Source organism: Setaria italica, chromosome III (genome assembly GCF_000263155.2).
Source record: "Setaria italica strain Yugu1 chromosome III, Setaria_italica_v2.0, whole genome shotgun sequence".
Lineage (NCBI taxonomy): Eukaryota > Viridiplantae > Streptophyta > Magnoliopsida > Poales > Poaceae > Setaria > Setaria italica.
The window spans coordinates 25,084,799-25,102,428 of record NC_028452.1 but is presented as its reverse complement, the minus strand read 5'-3'; the positions used below and the strand labels follow the sequence as shown (position 1 = coordinate 25,102,428).

General features: G+C 43.2%; 2 protein-coding genes across 2 annotated transcripts; both read right to left on the bottom strand.

The window, feature by feature from the left end:
- Positions 1–451: 451 nt before the first annotated feature.
- On the bottom strand, positions 452–3,082 carry LOC101761852 (malate dehydrogenase, chloroplastic). Its single transcript, XM_004962326.3, has 2 exons — positions 2,730–3,082; positions 452–1,974 (listed from the first exon to the last, which is right to left on the bottom strand). Exon 2 carries the CDS (start codon positions 1,966–1,968, stop codon positions 775–777), a length of 1,194 nt encoding a protein of 397 aa, XP_004962383.1. The 5' UTR covers positions 1,969–1,974; positions 2,730–3,082; the 3' UTR covers positions 452–774.
- A 145-nt stretch (positions 3,083–3,227) lies between these two features.
- Positions 3,228–9,553, bottom strand: LOC101762273 (FHA domain-containing protein DDL). Its single transcript, XM_004962327.2, has 11 exons — positions 9,406–9,553; positions 8,223–9,288; positions 7,932–7,963; positions 7,341–7,407; positions 7,110–7,167; positions 6,892–6,984; positions 5,341–5,455; positions 5,174–5,221; positions 4,731–4,776; positions 4,552–4,622; positions 3,228–3,675 (listed from the first exon to the last, which is right to left on the bottom strand). The coding sequence occupies exons 2-11, from the start codon at positions 9,279–9,281 to the stop codon at positions 3,636–3,638; spliced, it is 1,629 nt and encodes a 542-aa protein (XP_004962384.1). The 5' UTR covers positions 9,282–9,288; positions 9,406–9,553; the 3' UTR covers positions 3,228–3,635.
- Between the last annotated feature and the right edge of the window lie 8,077 nt (positions 9,554–17,630).

Below are 17,630 nucleotides of genomic sequence, written 5' to 3'. Positions count from 1 at the left end.
AGTTTCAAACGTGGGCTGGAATTCAGCCCATTTGTAGCCCACCAAAGTGGCGCTCTGCGCAGTCCCATTACTAGCCCACCGAAATGGCTCAACAGCAGAACTGATGGGAGAAGACGCCTGATTTCCAAGCAGAAAAACAACTAAACAAGCTAGACGCTCACCCTCAAGTCCCAATTAGAAAAGAGGACAGCAACAACATGATTAAATTATAGTTAGTGCCTGGTTGCGAGCTCCGAATCTACCAAGACATATGCCAGCTTCCAGCCGTCCCTGTCACCATAGAGATATAACATAACAAATTCGACAAGTTACTGTCGACCAATTGGACAATTACATAGAGAAAAATAAAAAGTATTAGCATAAGTAGGCAAGGAAACAGAGTTGTGTTGCTAAACAGCAGGCAACACGGCAGTACGAACACAACCAATAATAGGTCTTCGGTACACATCGCTTTCGTAAAAATGCTTTATTAGCGCTCTGATAGTCTGTAAACTCCAACAAGCTACAGGCACAACCACAATAGAAAAGGAGCAAAATTTATGTATTGCGTTAAACAGGGCCTGGTTCAGAAAAAGATAACTTGGGAGGCATCCAGCCCCCACGTACATAACCATTAGAAGCTAACAGCCACAATTGTAGCTCATCACTCATCAGGAGCATCTTCCTACTGGACACAAAAAATTCTAGGCTGCAAAACTAAACGCCATTGTGGATTCTAGATCACTGTTCCTTTATTCTCTATTTCTCTTCTTGTGGATTTTCATTTCACCCGCTTCAAACAGACGCAGCTGCTTCTTGCTGTTTGTTCGCAAAAGCAATGCCCTTCTCAATGCTTCCCTTCAGCTCAGCCTTCAGCGCCTCAAGCGCCTTAGCCTCGTACTCAGTCACTCCCTCGAGGTCAGCGGAAACAACAGATTCAACACCATTCTTCCCCAACTTGACTCTTGATGCAAAGAATGGCAGATCAGTAACCTCAGACTGGATAAATGTGCACTCATAGACATCTGGATCGCCAGCCAGTGCACGGAGAGACGACTCAACAAATCTGGCAGCAGCATAGGCCATGGACAGGGTAGCAGACCCTGCACCAGCCTTGGCCTCCACCACCTCTGTCCCGGCATTCTGTATCCTCTTTGTCAGCTCCTCAATTTCCTCTTTTGTGAAGGTAACAGATGGCCTCATCTTGGACAATAACGGCAATATAGTGATCCCAGCATGACCGCCGACAACTGGGATGTCGACATCAATGAGCTTGAGGTTCTTCTTCAGTGCCACAAATGTGTTGGCCCTGACAACATCCAGGGTGGTAACTCCAAAAAGTTTCTTGGGGTTGTAGACACCCTTCTGCTTCAGAACCTCAGCAGCAATCGGCACTGTGGAGTTCACTGGGTTGCTGATGATATGGATGAACGCGTTTGGGCAATTGTCTGCAACAGCCTCAACAAGTGACTTGACTATGCTCGCGTTGATGTTAAAGAGGTCATCACGAGTCATGCCTGGCTTCCTTGGAACTCCGGCAGGGATGACAACAACATCCACGCCTTTCAAGCAATTTGCCAATTCGGAGGGGCCAGTGAAGTCCAGAACCTGAGCAGGTGTGTTGCAATGGCTGAGATCCGCAGCAACACCCTTGACATTTGCAATATCGTACAGATGCAGCTCTGACACAAGAGGAGACATCTTGATCAAAAGGCCTAGGGGTTGTCCAATCCCACCAGCAGCACCAAGTACGGCCACTTTGTAAGATGCCTGGGGAGATATCTGAGATCCAGATGTCGCTTTCGGCACAATCCTTGAAGCGACAGATGCACGGAGGGATGCATTCCTTCCCAGGAACGACGACTCCAATCCAAAGCTAACAGATGAAGATGATGTCTTTAAACCAGAGTACCTTGTGACACCATGGTTCCTTGGCTTTTGGATCAGCCCAGCCTGAGTGCTAGCTGAGCTGGTAACAGTTGATGCCATGTCTGACTGCAGAAACAAAGTTCTGTTAGATTTATATATACGAGAGAGCAGTAAGTTTTAGAACCAGATGTTAAGTTTTCTCCACAGCAAAAAAGTGGTCACAACGAATAATTGAACGGTGTCATTTGGCTATCAGATGGCACAGTGAAATTCAATCTCCCAACCATCACTAGCTATGTTTCACCGATACACGATACTTGTATGCCGATACGGCAAATCCCCAAAAACCAGGATACACCGATACGTACAGTATATATAAATAAATTATTTATTCATGTTTACCCTCGAAATAAAAATAACAAAATATGCAAAACAGTGATATATCACTCCCTCCGTCCCAAATTATAGATCGTTTTGACTTTATTAGATTCATAGACTTTGTTATGCACTTAGATATATCTCATGTCTTGATGCATAGATATTATCTATGTATCTAGAAAAGCTAATTTGGGAGGGAGGGAGTAGAAAACACAGCATGTCTATTGTCCAGCCGTCCATAAGATTATAAGAAGCAACAGCAACGTTCGGTAGTGCTGGCTGCAGCAGCGCTACTGCAGCCGCAACAGCAACTGCAGCTAGCCAACAGCAATGAATCGAGATATTCTGTAAAACTAGTACAAGTATTGCGGCAATCGCCATAGCAGCTATGCCAATTCTTTTGAAAACCATCTAGTGCCATTTCTATCCACACACACGGATCAGATGCATTAAATCTAACAGCATGAAAGGATGGAGAGGATTGAGATTTGAGAGATACTAACGTTGGCGGGCCGGCTCGGTCTGCACAGTCACGAGTGGGCCGTGGGCGGAGGCGCGGGGTGGGAGACGAGGACCTCGGGGCGAAGGGCAGAGGCGGAGATGCAGCTGTGCAGGGTCGATGCCGCCTACTCGGAGCGCCACTCGCCGGTGGGGAACGGGTTAGGGAGGTGCCCCTAACTCGATTTGGAGCCCTCTAGCGCCGGCGACCTTAGCGGAGGGAGGAGGCGGACGGCGTGGCGGCGTCCAAACCACGGAGGACCTGGTGCTGGTGGAGCCTGGGCCTTCAGCCGTCGGCTGGGCTGCTGGCTGCAGCGTTTTGGGCCGCAGCCGAATAGAACAAACCAGACGATCAGTCATGTCGATGACAATGGATTACTAAGATGCATGGGGGCTCGAAACGGTGTAGATGGACGTGTGTTGAGTTCGATGGATGCATAGCAGGGATCCAAAACAAAGTGTTAATTTTCGGAATCACAGAAAACAATTTGTGAAAGTAGCAGTTCATCTAAGATCAATCTTACCCATACACTCGAGCAACAGGCACAGAGTATCACGGAACAAGCAGCAGCCCGGATAGGGGAGGGCAAGCAAATCTGAGGCACGATTAAGATTACTGTAGTACTAAATCCATGATCAACATCACTGTAGTACAGATCCTTAAACAGCTGCCTCCGATGTCAAGTGATATGAATGCCAGCAGTACAAAGCATGCTTCAATACAAAACCAAGGCTATCTGCTACAGGTTGCTCTCTTCATGAAGATAGCCCGCCTGTGAAGAAAACACAGAACAAAAGCAATAGCAGCTGACCAATCTCCGGTCCAATTTTTTTTCCTAAATAAAACAAGTATCAACGCATGCTTCTGCTGAATTTCCTCCTCTAGTAAAAGTATTTGGCCATTTCAATCCTCATCCTGTTGAATTTTCATGGAGTAAAACGTATTCCCGGCTGCAGGGGGAAAAAGACATCGACAGATATATTAACATGATAGTTCTTAGAAATGTGTGGAAATAGAACCACTGCATCTGAAACGGATAAACCATCAGGCAGCAACGAGTAACTTTTTTTTTTCAAGATATTCAAAGGTTAAACTACTTGTGCACAGACCAATAAAAGAATGTTTTCCCAAAGTACAACTAATGTTCCTTAGAACAAATTGTAAAATTGGATTTGCAAACTGAAGCCCATCTAGAGAGAGCACCATGAGCATAGCAGCTGTCATACTGCAGAAAAATAAACAAAATACGGACATTTTATATACTCCAACAACATATATAGGTTGGTTTAGCCTTAAGAACACTCAAAATAGGTTGTTCCACCTACTTCATATTACACTTACCTTATCACTCTATCGTGCCCTAACTATATTGATGCAGTTCTCATAAAGAAATGAGTCTCCAACTTTCTCTCAAGCTCCTCCCCATCCCAACATACTTAAAAAAGAAACAACCAACTTAAGTATGGAGGAAATGAGGGGCCATAGCCATTTCCTCTTACTACTTAATTTGTGAACCAAAGGTGAAACAAATTACATTTCTAACGAAGGAAGTACTTTCCTGAGAAATGTCAGAATTACAAATTAATATAGGTGGTGGCAACACCTAACAAAAGAAGAATGGATATATTTCACACCTAAACTTAAAAAGGTTTTAAACTGAGCAATTCACATAGGAAACCGTAGTTACTACCCATGATACTGAAGAATATAGACATACACCACCTTTTTGAACTGATACAATGAGAACAAATGAAGAAAGCAAAGACAACTATGGACATATTAACCAGAAAACAAATATAGTACTTCTTCCATGGTTATGATCATACCTACTATTGCCAAACTTGATTGTGTCTTTTTCAAATAGTTCATAATAGCGACGAGGTTCAATGCGATTTTCCTGCATAAATAAAGCACACTCAGTAACAATAAAATTCACATAACAGAAGAGTCAAAACATGACCGGTAGATCTGACAAGATTAACACGCATATTACTAGAACACTTACATTAATGAAAGTCCCATTTGTACTATCAAGATCCATCAGATAAGGCCTGTCAAACAAGTCGGCATGATAAAGCATTGCGAATACATTGCGATCAAAGAAGGCATTATACGTATCTAAGAGCAGTGATTGAGTAATAAAACATTGCAAACAATATGATACCTAGGGGTGAAAACAGTTGGGATAAATCCCGAACCGACAGATATCATTTCCGTATTATGATACCATTTCTGAATTCTGACCATTCCCGTTTTTATCTAAACAAAAAAGTTTCCTTAATCAACTAATTATATAGTCGTTTTACCCTGTTTGTACTTATTTATATTTCATAAATATGGGAAAATCCCAACCTGGCCGCTTCCGTTTTCTGTATTGTGATATCGTTTCCGATCATTTTCATCCCCAATGATAACCATGTGTAAAAACTAATGAGCATATGTAATTACCTCACTTTCTTTGCCATCATGCCATCTGGTTGCTCCTTCTCCACAAGTCTGAAAAGAAAACAATGACTCCTATATTGAGTTCTCAATAAGGGGTTTTTTATTGTCAATGAAATGACACATTGCTCTCCTACGTCTTTTGAGAAAAAGAGATATAAGTGTAGGCATACCTATATTGAAGAACTGCATGCTGCTTGCTGCAGGAGGGATGATCTGTGGGGATGTCTGCAACTTTCCTTTCTCTTCCAAAAAGGTAGCAGGTCAACCGATGAACATACAGTGGTTCTGTTAAATCAGATACCATAAGAAACATTCAAGTGCAGAATGTGCAAAACAGAAGCATAGGATCACAATGAAAAGCATGTCACTTCTTCAGTATTCCACACATCAATTGTAGACAAGTATGATTTTGCAGGGTTCTCAGAAAATTGGGAAAAGCCAACTGATTTCATATGGTTTTTGTGTTCTACATTACTTTAAGCTCCAGGTAAAAAAGCCTAGAACCCTACATACAACACAAAAGGGGGAAGAAAATGGCTCTAAGTCATGCAGGAGCAGATACAGATGGCCTTCGGAGCTGGTTGGGTGCATACCAGAGCTCAAATCCAGTTTTCTGACAACATGCAGGTATGTTGGTCATTTGACCCATTGCTACTACATTAGCAATGATATTGTTCAAAGGTAAGTAAAACAAAATTGAGCTCATTCACTCCAATTTAAAAACCAAATGTAATGAGATATCTGTTGTGAACCGATTCACTGCAAATCTTTATTCATTCACGAAGACAACAAGTTGTATTTGACAGATACAGCGCATGCTACTACAAGGAGCCCTTCTAATATCCCAGGAAGAGGACAATACTGAAGTTCAAGCAACCTTATGTTATCATAATGTCATAACTCGACAAGTCCACAGGTTTGCCTGTGCCCTATTTAAAGAGATAATTCCCTATTTGACACTAGAAAAATTACTCGTTCCTTTCTTGACCCTTAAAAAATTTCCGTTCCCTATTTGACACCGAGTTCAACTTTCATTCCTTATATGACACTCTATTGGATTTTTCCATCCGAGAACCTGTTAAATGCGTGGCGAAAAGACGATTTTGGGTCATGTGGGCCCCACCACCCTTCTCCCTCCGCATTTAACGGTTCTTGGATGGAAAATCCAACAGAGTGTCATATAAGGAATGAAAGTTGAACTCGGTGTTCAATAGGGACCGGAAATTTTTTGAGGGCCAAGAAAGGAACGAGTATATTTTCTAGTGTCAAATAGGGAATGGACTGAAAAGGTCAAGAACTTTCTGAAATTGCTAGTACAGAAAAGTTCGTTCTCTGTTACACACCTCTTTTGCCATGGTTACACCAATTGTAACCAAAACCAACTTTTCCTTTGCTTAAATTTGGGAAAGAAATTAAATAATTATTATAAAAGTCCATAAGTGGATAATTGCCATGCTTAGGTGATACAGTAGACATAACATGTAAGTGAACATGGTCCTGGGATTTTGTGGCAATCCATGGTGAACAAAGATATTTTTTTGCTAGTGCAGCTGCTGGGTTCATCCGAGGAAAATAGCTATATGACACCATAGGATATTAAATGCCTAAATGTGAGTATGCTCTTTCTACCTATTTTAGAAAAAACTATCGAACTAACATAAACCATGACATAATGCAAAAATATTACTCATACATGGAGTAAACAAGTCAAGAACAACTACCATTCAGTGGTTCTCCACCCTTAAACACATAGAGCCTCCATCTAATCTCTGACATGCGAGCCTCTTGGGGCTCTGTATATAATAGATTTACACCTGAAGTAGGAACAAAGTGTCATCACCAAGGGTAATGCAGTATGCTCACAGCACCACAAGCAATCGTATACCTATGTTCATATAAATAATTAAATAAATTATGATAAGATACAATAGCTAAGCACCTGCAACTCTGTTGGTCTCCTCAGCAAGCTTTCCAGACAACTCAAAGGATGGCTTTTGCTGCAAAACAAGGGGCGTGGGGAAGGTTTCAAATCACCGTACACAGAAAATGGCAAGTATTTTATATTTAAGGAAACAACAAACATCACATAAATGGAAATGTTGCGATATTCTTCAGATAGATAAATTGCTATCATAATCATCTACAATATTCGTCATGGATCATGCACCACCTTTTCTTTTGCTTCAAGAGCTTCTGCGGTAGAGTTCATTCTTGCCAAAGCATCAGGATCTCCACTCCTGAGCAAAACAGGAAGAGTTCACCATTACCAAATGCGAAGCATATATAAAAGTGAGAACCTTGCATATAGTAATAATAACATGCTACCAACAGCAGGATTGAAAATCGACAGGACAACATTATCTAATAGCAAGATTAAAAAAAGGGCTAAATTCATCAATCTCACTTTAGCAATGAGAGGGTGAACAAAAGACAATGATCTGTCATTGCTAAATAAAGAGCTAGAGAAACCACAGAGTGTTGATTGCCTCCATTATGATTGTGTTTAGTGTTCCCTGTTTTCTTTTTGAGTGGGAAGATAACTGGCTAGAAAAAAGAAATGTCTCCTCAATTTTGAACATGAAAAATTGTAGATCCATAGCTGTTTTTGCAAAAAAAAAAAAAAAAAAAAAACATTTGTTCATCTACAACATAAACTTAAAATTTGCAGCAAACAATGCTTCTATTAAGGATTTCAAATGTCATAAGAGTTATGGTGCTAAGGGAACACGAAAGAGGTTAGTGTTGATTACTGAGCACTGACCTGGATGCTTCACCTCCTCTAGAGTTGATATCCTGAAATGAAACATAATGACTGTCAGATTGCAATTTACCAGCCCCATTATGATTAGCAGTGAGAGTGTGAGGACTACTGATTGCACAATCTACAATTATAATAGTTCAAAATTGATGGCATTGAAATCAATTTTCTGACTTTGTACTTATTTGGGTGGAGACAATAAATCTGCCAGTTGTATCGGAAAACAATCATGCATAGCCAAGTAGATATGGAGAAACAGAGATTTAAAGTGAAGGGCCAGATATCACCAGACACCTCAGTACGTGTTCCACTTCTGGGCACCCTTGGTGATGGATGGGATTCATGCCTGCCCCGATGCCTGTGCTCATCTGGAGATGCTGATCGACCACGCCTAGATGACCTTCCTGATCCTCCATTGCTCTCCTCCCAATCTGACAGTTTCTCTCTGGTTGAATCCCTTTTGTCACTACGGTCCACCCTTTGCTCCCTTGAAGAAGCAGCTTTCCAGTCATCGCGATCAAGCCTTCCACCTCTTGAATCCTGCCTATCATCATCCCGGCTCGATAATGTCTCCTTTGAAGCACCAGACCTATCATCCCTTCCAGCCCTTCTATCTCTTGAATGATCCTTTCCATCATCTCGATCAGACTTCTTATCTTTTGCAGTACCTTTGGCATCTTCCCGCTCTGCCTTCCTATCCCTAGATGCATCCCTCCCTTCATCATGCTCCCTGTGCTTGCCTCCAGATTCCCTCTCTTCCCTATGAGAGGACTTGCGGCGGTCACCATTGGTTACCTGCGCTGCCTCCCGCTCCACCTTCCTGTCCCTCGAAGTATCCCTCCCCTCATCAGGCTCCCTGTGCCTCCCTGTGTCCCGCTCCTCCCTATGACTGGACTTCCGGCGATCACTGTCAGTTACCTGGGTGGCCTCCCGCTCACCCTGGCCTCTCCTCAGCCTCTTGGTGCGCGGCGATGGCGACCTAGAGCCGCGCCTCCTGGCAGGCGACGATGATCGTGACTGCTCCCGCGCGTGTTTCGGCGACCTGACCCGCTGGTCCTTCGCCCTCTCCCTCGGAGGCGACCTATCCTTCTCCTTGTGCGACAGGCTGGCCTTCGCAGGAGACCGCGGCGACCTTGCACGCTCCTTCGCCTTCTCTTTCGGAGGCGACCTCTCCCTGTCCCTGTGCGACGCGCCTGGCTTCGCATGAGGGGACCGTGCCCTAGCCGGCGAACTCTTCCTCCGCTCAGAGGGGCTCCGCCTGCGTGGCGGCGTGCCCCTCCGCTCCCTGTCTCCGGCCGGGGAACGCGATCTCCTGGTGTGCTCCTCCCTCCGCCTCTCCACCGCCGAAGCCATTCCAGACCTGGAGCAACACATTTTCACACCGTCGATTCAGGATGCGAGATAAGCACCGAGGAATAGCGCGAGGGTTTCGGCCCGGCACTTGTGAGAAATGACGGAGGGGGAGGGGGGAACTTACCAGAGACGGCGGCGGCGGCGGAATGGGCTAGATGCTACCTCCGCCCTCGGCGGCGGCGGCGGCGGCGGGGCTGCTGCGGGCCTGCGGCTGCTCCGTCCCGACCTCTACCGCCGATTTCTCTCTGCTTCAATCGAGATGGTTCGATGGGGGTGGGGGAAACACCTGAAAGCCTCTCTGCCAAATCCGATAGATGATGGGCTTCGTTTGGGCCAAGCTCAAGGCCCATCTCTTTCCTGTGAAGAAGAAATTAGAAAACGATCGGTTCACGGAGAAAAGATAAACCAACGGCTTCGGTCTGGCTTTTTCGGTTCGGCGTTCTAAGTTGTACCCAAAACTCCGTCCAGTAATTATAAATTTTTCAGAATTCAGAAGTTGCTAGCTGATTAAAAGTCACAGAGATCAGGAGTTGCAAGCTGATTAAAAGTTACAAAGATCAGAAGTTGCAAGCTGTTGATGGAGTTGAATTGGTGTTCTTCTTGATCAACCACCATGACTCCATGACATCCCCAATAAGATAACGGCACCGGATAATGTATGTGGTATAGAAAGGCCTTTCAAGATGTCAGAGTTACCATTGTAGTCGATATGAGAATTTAGAATATGGTTTCTAATGAGCATTGTTTTGGTGCTGTAGTTTCTTTCTCTAAGCAATGTATGTGGTCCAGTGAAGTATATCCTTATTTGTGAGATTTTCTTAAAAAAAATTCTGGACTGCATTTTCTTTGAAATCGTTACCTTACGTAGCAATATTAATATCCAAATTGTCTCTCCCCATGCTTAATGTAGTATGTGGTTTCGGATGAATTGACGCAATATTTTTTCATCTACTAATGTGAAAAAAGTTTTACTGCAAGATTGTTACTCTCGTAGTAACGAAAACGGGCAGCTGCTCATGTGATCTGATGACATTTGTGTAGAGCCATGTTATGGTTCAAACTTCAAACAAATGACACGTGTATATATCTACTATAAATATACAATTATTATTTATTCAATTTTTAATAAATTAATATATTTTTTTACTGGATTTTGAAAACACGTGAGTGTCGCACGTGCACTTTACTAGTTTCTAAAATGAGTAGGTAGGAATATCAAGAAAAAAATACATTGCAACCCTTGTAAAGGAGTTGGCCCCACTCACCGCTCGTACATGTGGCCACCGCCCCTTCTTGCCACTTGCCCGCATGTCTCCACCGGTCCACAACCTACCAGGAGCGCTAGAGCACCGCCACAACCATTCCTAACGTCCCCGCAGACCTTGCATGGCAGAACCTCCCAAATAAAATCAGTTTGAGTGCGCTATCCATCATCTTAATGGTTAATCTACACAGTCTTATGAGTGATAGAGAGTTCAACACACACAATGGAAAATAATCTTGAATCCAAATACGAGTAAAGAACAACACATCAAACCCATCGATATACTTTCACAGGGAGCAACACCAACTGAAACAACAACCTTGGTGACTATGGGTATAAACATACCAAACTCTAGTATGCAAGATTTTTTACTATTAAGATTGTTTTAAAAAAAAAGAGCTTATTATAAGTGCATCCTTACTTTTAATATTTTATTTATCTCAGGTTTAACACTTAGCAATTATCAACTAGATTTGCATGAATAAATCTAGACCAAGTATGGTATAGGCGTTAGAATCGCGTATATCTATCTAATCAGGTAAAGAATGTGACATCCCCGTTTATATCCCCTAATTAACCCTTAACACGTGTGGAACATTCTATACGAGCAAATCTATGTACTCCACAACGAGTACAGACGTTTGTCAGGTTCGAGAGCTCTATATGACTGCGCCTCACTACAAGTGTGAGTAACTCGCCTAAGATATGGGTTATTAATGTGGTTTACAACTGTTGTGGCATCTTCGTCTTCGTCGCTTACATGATTGGTTCTGTTGCACTGGACTCGTGTGTTTGTGATTAGTTCTAGTAGTCAGAACTAGTAGTCACAAAATATAACAAATACGCCCGTACGTTGCAACGGTAGAAAAAAAACCTACCCCTAGCTTAACAAACATGACCAAACACACATGAGGATGACTTGATTTATAATCCATGCCAATTATTATAAAAACAGTTTTCAAATTTGTGCACAAACTATGTTTATTAATATTAGCTGAATAGGATCAAAGAAAAAACGGAAGCCAATTTTGGCACGATCATGATCCTAGGTAATATTATTTTTCTTTGAGAAATATAGGATCCTCATGTACCGTAGAATCATAAGCTCATATCTTGTGTAAATATAGATAAAACAAAACAATGAAAAATGACGTGTCCCCAATCTCATAGCATGCTTCATATTGTTGAAAATGAACATATTATCTATAAATACATTTCAATCTGAATCCGATGAGTTATACAAAGGATTCTTCATGGTGATGGAATTCTTATTCGGAGTGTTGCGTCGCATCTCACACCGTGCTTTTTCACAATTTTCTCTTTGCATGTTTTTTCTCAGATGTTATTTTTGCATAGAGAAACCTCTGACGATCACGTATCGCCTGCCTCTGCTTGGGTTTTAAATTTGCATAATGTGCCATAGCATTTGCATGTCTTGCAACAATTTGCTCGGATATGGATTGTAGTTTTTCTTGCACAAACTGCTCTAATCCCATCTGACCATAGAGTTCGACATCAATAAGGTTGGCCATAACCTTCATTTGCTGACGAGCTTCATGGCATTTTTTTAGTAATTCATCCTTTCGCTCGTGAGATATTCACGCATACCTATTTCTTTCTCGTTGCCTCTTACGTTCTTTAGGGTCAGTGAGTAGTGGCTGGTCGCTCGATGTCATCGACCCTCTTCCATTTCTAATGTTGCCACTGTTTGTGCTGGTGGTTATGCTTAGATCTATATTTGGAGCGTGGTCCTCGGATTGTTTCAGAGAAGCCATCTGCAAAAAAAACGCTCGTGGTTGATCAATATTGTCAGAAACAAAATGTTATGCAAATATTATTTAGAAATCTATCCAAGTGAGTAGGAAAGTTCTAGAAAACTATAAGCCCACCGAGTTTCTTAGCCCTTGTCTTTTTCTTTGAAAATTGAGGCTGCTAATACTACACGCCGATGATTTCCTAACTTCTCAAAAGGGCCCAAGCGAAAGGATATTTTCTATTGATTTTTTTTACAAGCAAAACATCCTTAGGCAAAGGATGATCCAACATGATTTGTACTCACTCCGCATCGTTTATTCGTTTATTCGATGCCCACGAGTCAAAGAATAAGGTGTCAAAATACTTGACGCTACAGTTCTACGCGTATCTGGTTCTCCATCTTTGCCCCTCTTAGACTATGTCCAACATTCTCACTTAATCAGCCCCATAAAATTCGTCTCTATATTTTCAATGGTTACATTGTTACAGTCTATATATCTCTGAAGGGTTGTTATTTTAACTGTTAAAATTCAAACAAGAAAACTAGCAATCAGCTTGAACCGGCATGGTTCGTACAACAAAGTAAATCACACAACTTGTTTGTTCAAAGAAGACCACATCACCTAACTAAACACGTAATTTAATTATTTGGCTCAAAGAAGGCCTAGCGCATCCCAGCCCAATTGCAAATGTAGCAATCAGCCTGAACAGGTATTTCATTGAACAACTAAAGTGCATGCAGTAGTAGCACTGACCACGGAGCAGCACCAAGCTAACACCTCCGACACCGAGCAAGCAAATCACACCAGAACATCAGATCAACACATCGTGGCATAAAAAGGAGCTTAGAACAAACATCAGAATCGGACATGCTAGGCAGGCCACGACCAAGGATGACGTGCGGCGACGGAGTAGCAAGGCCCGAGGCCGAAGATGGCCGGCGCTCACCTGCCCTTTTGACAATACGCGGACGGTGGAGTGCGGCTGTGAGCGCTTCTCACCGCTGTCGTGCTGGTGCGTGGGAGGATGCCAGCAGGGCCGGAAATCACACAGCTGGGCGACGGTGCGCGGGAGGGCGGGAACGGGGCTGGGCACCTGGCGATCGGTTCGGCACGCTGAACAGTAGAAGACGGATGAGACGACGATGGTGCTCTCGAAGATGAGTAGGCCGCCCTCCGTGGACTTTGCGTTGCGCTTTTGACGAGCGCAAGTGAGTCAAGGGATGGCCCCTGCAGCTGGTCCTTCGTCACACGACGAGCAATCCGGCAAGATAGAGATGGCGATGGTGTAGATTGATGTTGAGTAGTCAACATCTACTTCGGTGATACGGTGATTTGATTACGTTAGGATGACGTGAGGTCATGTACTCGGTTTTATAAATGTAGAGTGACGCTCCTTGCCTCCTTAGCATGCACGCGAAGAGCTCGACTCCGGCCCTGTTTGTATACGCTTTTCTGGAACTCGCTTATCTGGCAAGCAAGCTTATCTGATAAGTCTGCTGCCTGAAGAATCTGCTGTCTGAATAAGTAGGGTGTTTGGCAATCCTGATTATTTTGTGTCAATTGTCTGTCCAGGTTGGTAAATTGACCTGAATGCCCCTAAGGTTGATAATAGCTCATTTTTATTGTGAATCTGAGGAGAAGATAATAATTCTAATGCCTTCGGAGTTTGTTAAATAGAAATTACATTACAATAATATGAAATTCATATGATAGATTGGTCTAGTATGGAAACATCCATCATGGGTACAACAACGAATCACGAAACCATAGCGACAGCAATAGCATCACGCAATGCACCCATATCAATGTCATCTCCTAAAGCACCACCACCACCATCTGTGCTAGGTTGGGTTGGATTACCATCATCTTCCTCAAAATCCTCTTCAAAATGCACGTCATGTACGGTACTATCTCTGATGAAATTGTGAAGGGCCATACAAGCAACTATAATTTTCGATTGCTTGTTAACCGGATAACTAGGCAAATTCAAGAGAATGCGCCACTTCATCTTTAGAACTCCAAATGATCGCTCAATCACATTTCTAAGGGATGAATGTGCATGATTAAACACTTCTTTCAATCCTACCGGATGCTGACCATGCTGCCATTCAGAAACATGATACATCTGTCCCTTGTAGGGTGCAAGAAATCCTTTTCTATTAGGATATCCAGAGTCAACAAGATAGTACTTGCCTGCATGTTATATTTATATGTTATATCACAATGAGCAAATATTCCCTGAAAAATAAATTGCAACATAACTCGTCCTTACCATCGGGAGGATGTGGAAATTGATCCTTGTATGTATGTGAGAAGCGTGTCCAATAATACACGAGTATCATGGACAGAACCAGGCCAACCAGTGACAGCAAATGTGAACCGCATATCAAAGCTAATCTCATGATAGATTCAAGAACCTCTTCAAATTTTCTACTCACAGTTTCTAATGAGCGATGGAAATTATTCTTGCATTGCCTAAAAGATTGAGGTGCACCACAAGCCCATAGAAACATTTCTAGTGCTTCCTTGCTACAAAATTATCTACTTGATCTCAATCCATAATCTTGCACCAAAGTGTCATGAAGGCTTAAGAAAGCTGACCTCCTCATTCTGAACATGTTAAAGCACTCCACTGGATCTTGTAGTTGTAACTCAAGCCACTGTATTCCAGTCATCCTTGCTATCGTAGTAGTAATCTTCTTCTTGTTCATACCAGATGATGCCATGTAGTCCAGACCAAGCATTGCCACTATGTAATCATCATCAGTGTCATCAGATTCATCAACATCCATGGTATGAACAGAATCACTGTTGCCTTCACATTCACTAGTTGCACTAGAGGTACTCATCAAAACAAATGCAAGCCTGTCAAAAAGCACTAACCAAATCATCAGATGAATTTTTATTGTTACAACACAACTAATAGAAGGTTCATAGTCTCACACAGCATACTTAGAAAATTGAAATTATGTCTCACACAACATAAGAGAAATGAAAGAGAAATGGCACACTAATGCAACACCCTAGTGCTTCTTCCTTATCTCCCAAGCCCTCCTCAGCCAATTCAACCTCCCATTTGGTGTCTTCAATGTAATGAACACATCACGGTTTTCTTTTTTTGAAGAAGTTGTGTGGCATAGAAGTGTTCATCACTCCCCTCCTCAGCCCCATCCTTAATGACTTGCTCCAACATACTTCCAATCTCATCTCTAACGTGATCAACAACTTGTGAAGTAGCTGAATGTTTACTACTTTGAGCTTTCAACTCATATGCATCGACCAACCGCTTCATGCATTGGTCTCTAAAAGTCTTCTTCTTCTTTCCTTTAGGGGAACTAGGAGCTGGCCTTTTTGAAGCCCTCCGCTCAGAACTGGATGGGGCCTTATGTGCCTCCCTATCATTGTTGCCCTCAACATCAACAACATCATGTTCATCACCATCAACGTTTCCATCACCACTTGGAACATATGAAGTTTCATTTGTAACAATGACTGATTCAAACATGATTCGCATCTGATCCTCATATTCAAGCAGAGCTGTTCTGAACCGGATACAACCTGGCATAGCCTGTAAAATATCACCAAAACAGCATGCTATTATACTCCAATTCAAAAAAAAACAAACAACGTGTATGTGAACTATATCTCTAGTATGGTTGTTAGTGGGCTCACCTTATTTTGTTCTTCCCACCATTCATCGTCAGCCACAATACAACCAGTAATAGGATCTCTTCCCAATACGGTTGATCTCAGGTTCAAAGTCTTCCATTGGGTATACATTTTTTTCAATATATCCCACCTATTCTTCATTTGACTCTCACCGTATGGCCTCTTGGTACGCTCATAAAACTTTCTAAGAAGGTTTGCATATCCCACCGCATTCAAACATTGTTGTGACCGATTGAAAGCAAGTACTTCTTCCACACAAATGTCATTAAAAGCTTTCGCGGCAAATGAATCCCATTTTGCCACAATCTTTGACGACTTTTCCATCTAAAATTTGATTACAGTATTGTAGAATTAAATACAAATATACGAGCTTGTTTACTGACCATACAACCACAATCTGTCATTTTAGCAATCCATCAAGAAGTGACACAAATTTTACCTTGCTATTTGTTGGCGGCCTTGCAGTCGTAGCAGCTACAGCTGTCCAGATCCTCCGCAGCAACTGCACGCATGCATAAAATTGTTATGTAGCAGCTACAGCTGTCCAGATCCTCCGCAGCAACTGCACGCATGCATAAAATTGTTATGAGCTACTCTATCATCATATAGCTCCAAAGAGACTCCAATGCAAAAAGTTCAAAGAATTAATGACTTTATTTAAACCACCAAGTAGAAAGGTTACGCATAAGTCGTGAAAAAGAAATGTAGTTAATTGAATTAATGGACAAAGGTTACGCATAAGTCGTGAAAAAGAAATGTAGTTAATTGAATTAATGGACAGGTTTGGCAAATTGCAAGTACTCTATCTTTATAGGGGAAGTAAATGATTGAACATACGAAATTGATCTACAGACAAATTTGACATGTTAGCAGAAATAACAATCATCCGCAGCCATGGAATACAACCTAGAGCAATTAATCAAATATATGCAACACTTCAGAGACCGAAAATGTCCTTCATTTGTCAAAGCTCCGACGTTGCTCAAGGTCTCTAAGCTAGCTTTAACACACCGGAGAGAAATATTCCCTGTCAGGTGTCTTATGGCATTAGGCACACTTGGGTCCTTCAGCTGGTGCAATTTCAGCACTGCTAGGAAGTGTACAAGCATACAAGTAACTCATCCTTTTAAATTTAGCTATGCCCTTTGGTAAAGTTGATAGCTTGGCATTGAAACAATCCAACACTATCAAGTTCTGTAATCTTCCTATTGCTGTAGGTATTCAATACTAGTTGATAGCTTTTCTTACACTCAACACTTTCTTACCCTCAAAACTCGTTCACCGAGCCAGGCGGCAGGGCGGCCGCAATACTTCACCGAGCCAGGCGGCAGGGGCGTCCGGCGGCGGGGGCGGATCCCAGGGGGCAGGGGCGTCCCGCGGCGGGGGCGGATCCCGGGGGCAGGGGCGTCCCGCGGCGGAGGCGGCGCCCTGGCGGCAGGGGCGGCCCGCGGCAGGGGCGGAGCGCAGGCGGCGGGGGCTTGGCAGGGGCGGCCGGCGGAGGTAGAGAGGCGGGCCGGCCGACCCGAGCGGCGGCGCCGGGATTTGCAGGGGGGCGGCGTCGAGATCTGCAGGAGCGGCGGCGGCGGGATCTGCAGGAGCGACGGCGGTTGCGGAAGGTGCGGTGGGGGCCAAGCCCGGCGAAGGTAGGGAGGCAGGCCG

Coding starts and splice junctions, on each gene's coding strand:
- LOC101762273 (XM_004962327.2), bottom strand. CDS start 9,281: ATGGCTTCGGCGGTGGAGAGGCGGAGGGAGGAGCACACCAGGAGATCG. Junction 7,408..7,931: donor AGAGGAGGTGAAGCATCCAG/GTCAGTGCTCAG, acceptor TGTTTTGCTCAG/GAGTGGAGATCCTGATGCTT. Junction 3,676..4,551: donor ATCAAGTTTGGCAATAGTAG/GTATGATCATAA, acceptor TTCCCCCTGCAG/CCGGGAATACGTTTTACTCC.
- LOC101761852 (XM_004962326.3), bottom strand. CDS start 1,968: ATGGCATCAACTGTTACCAGCTCAGCTAGCACTCAGGCTGGGCTGATC.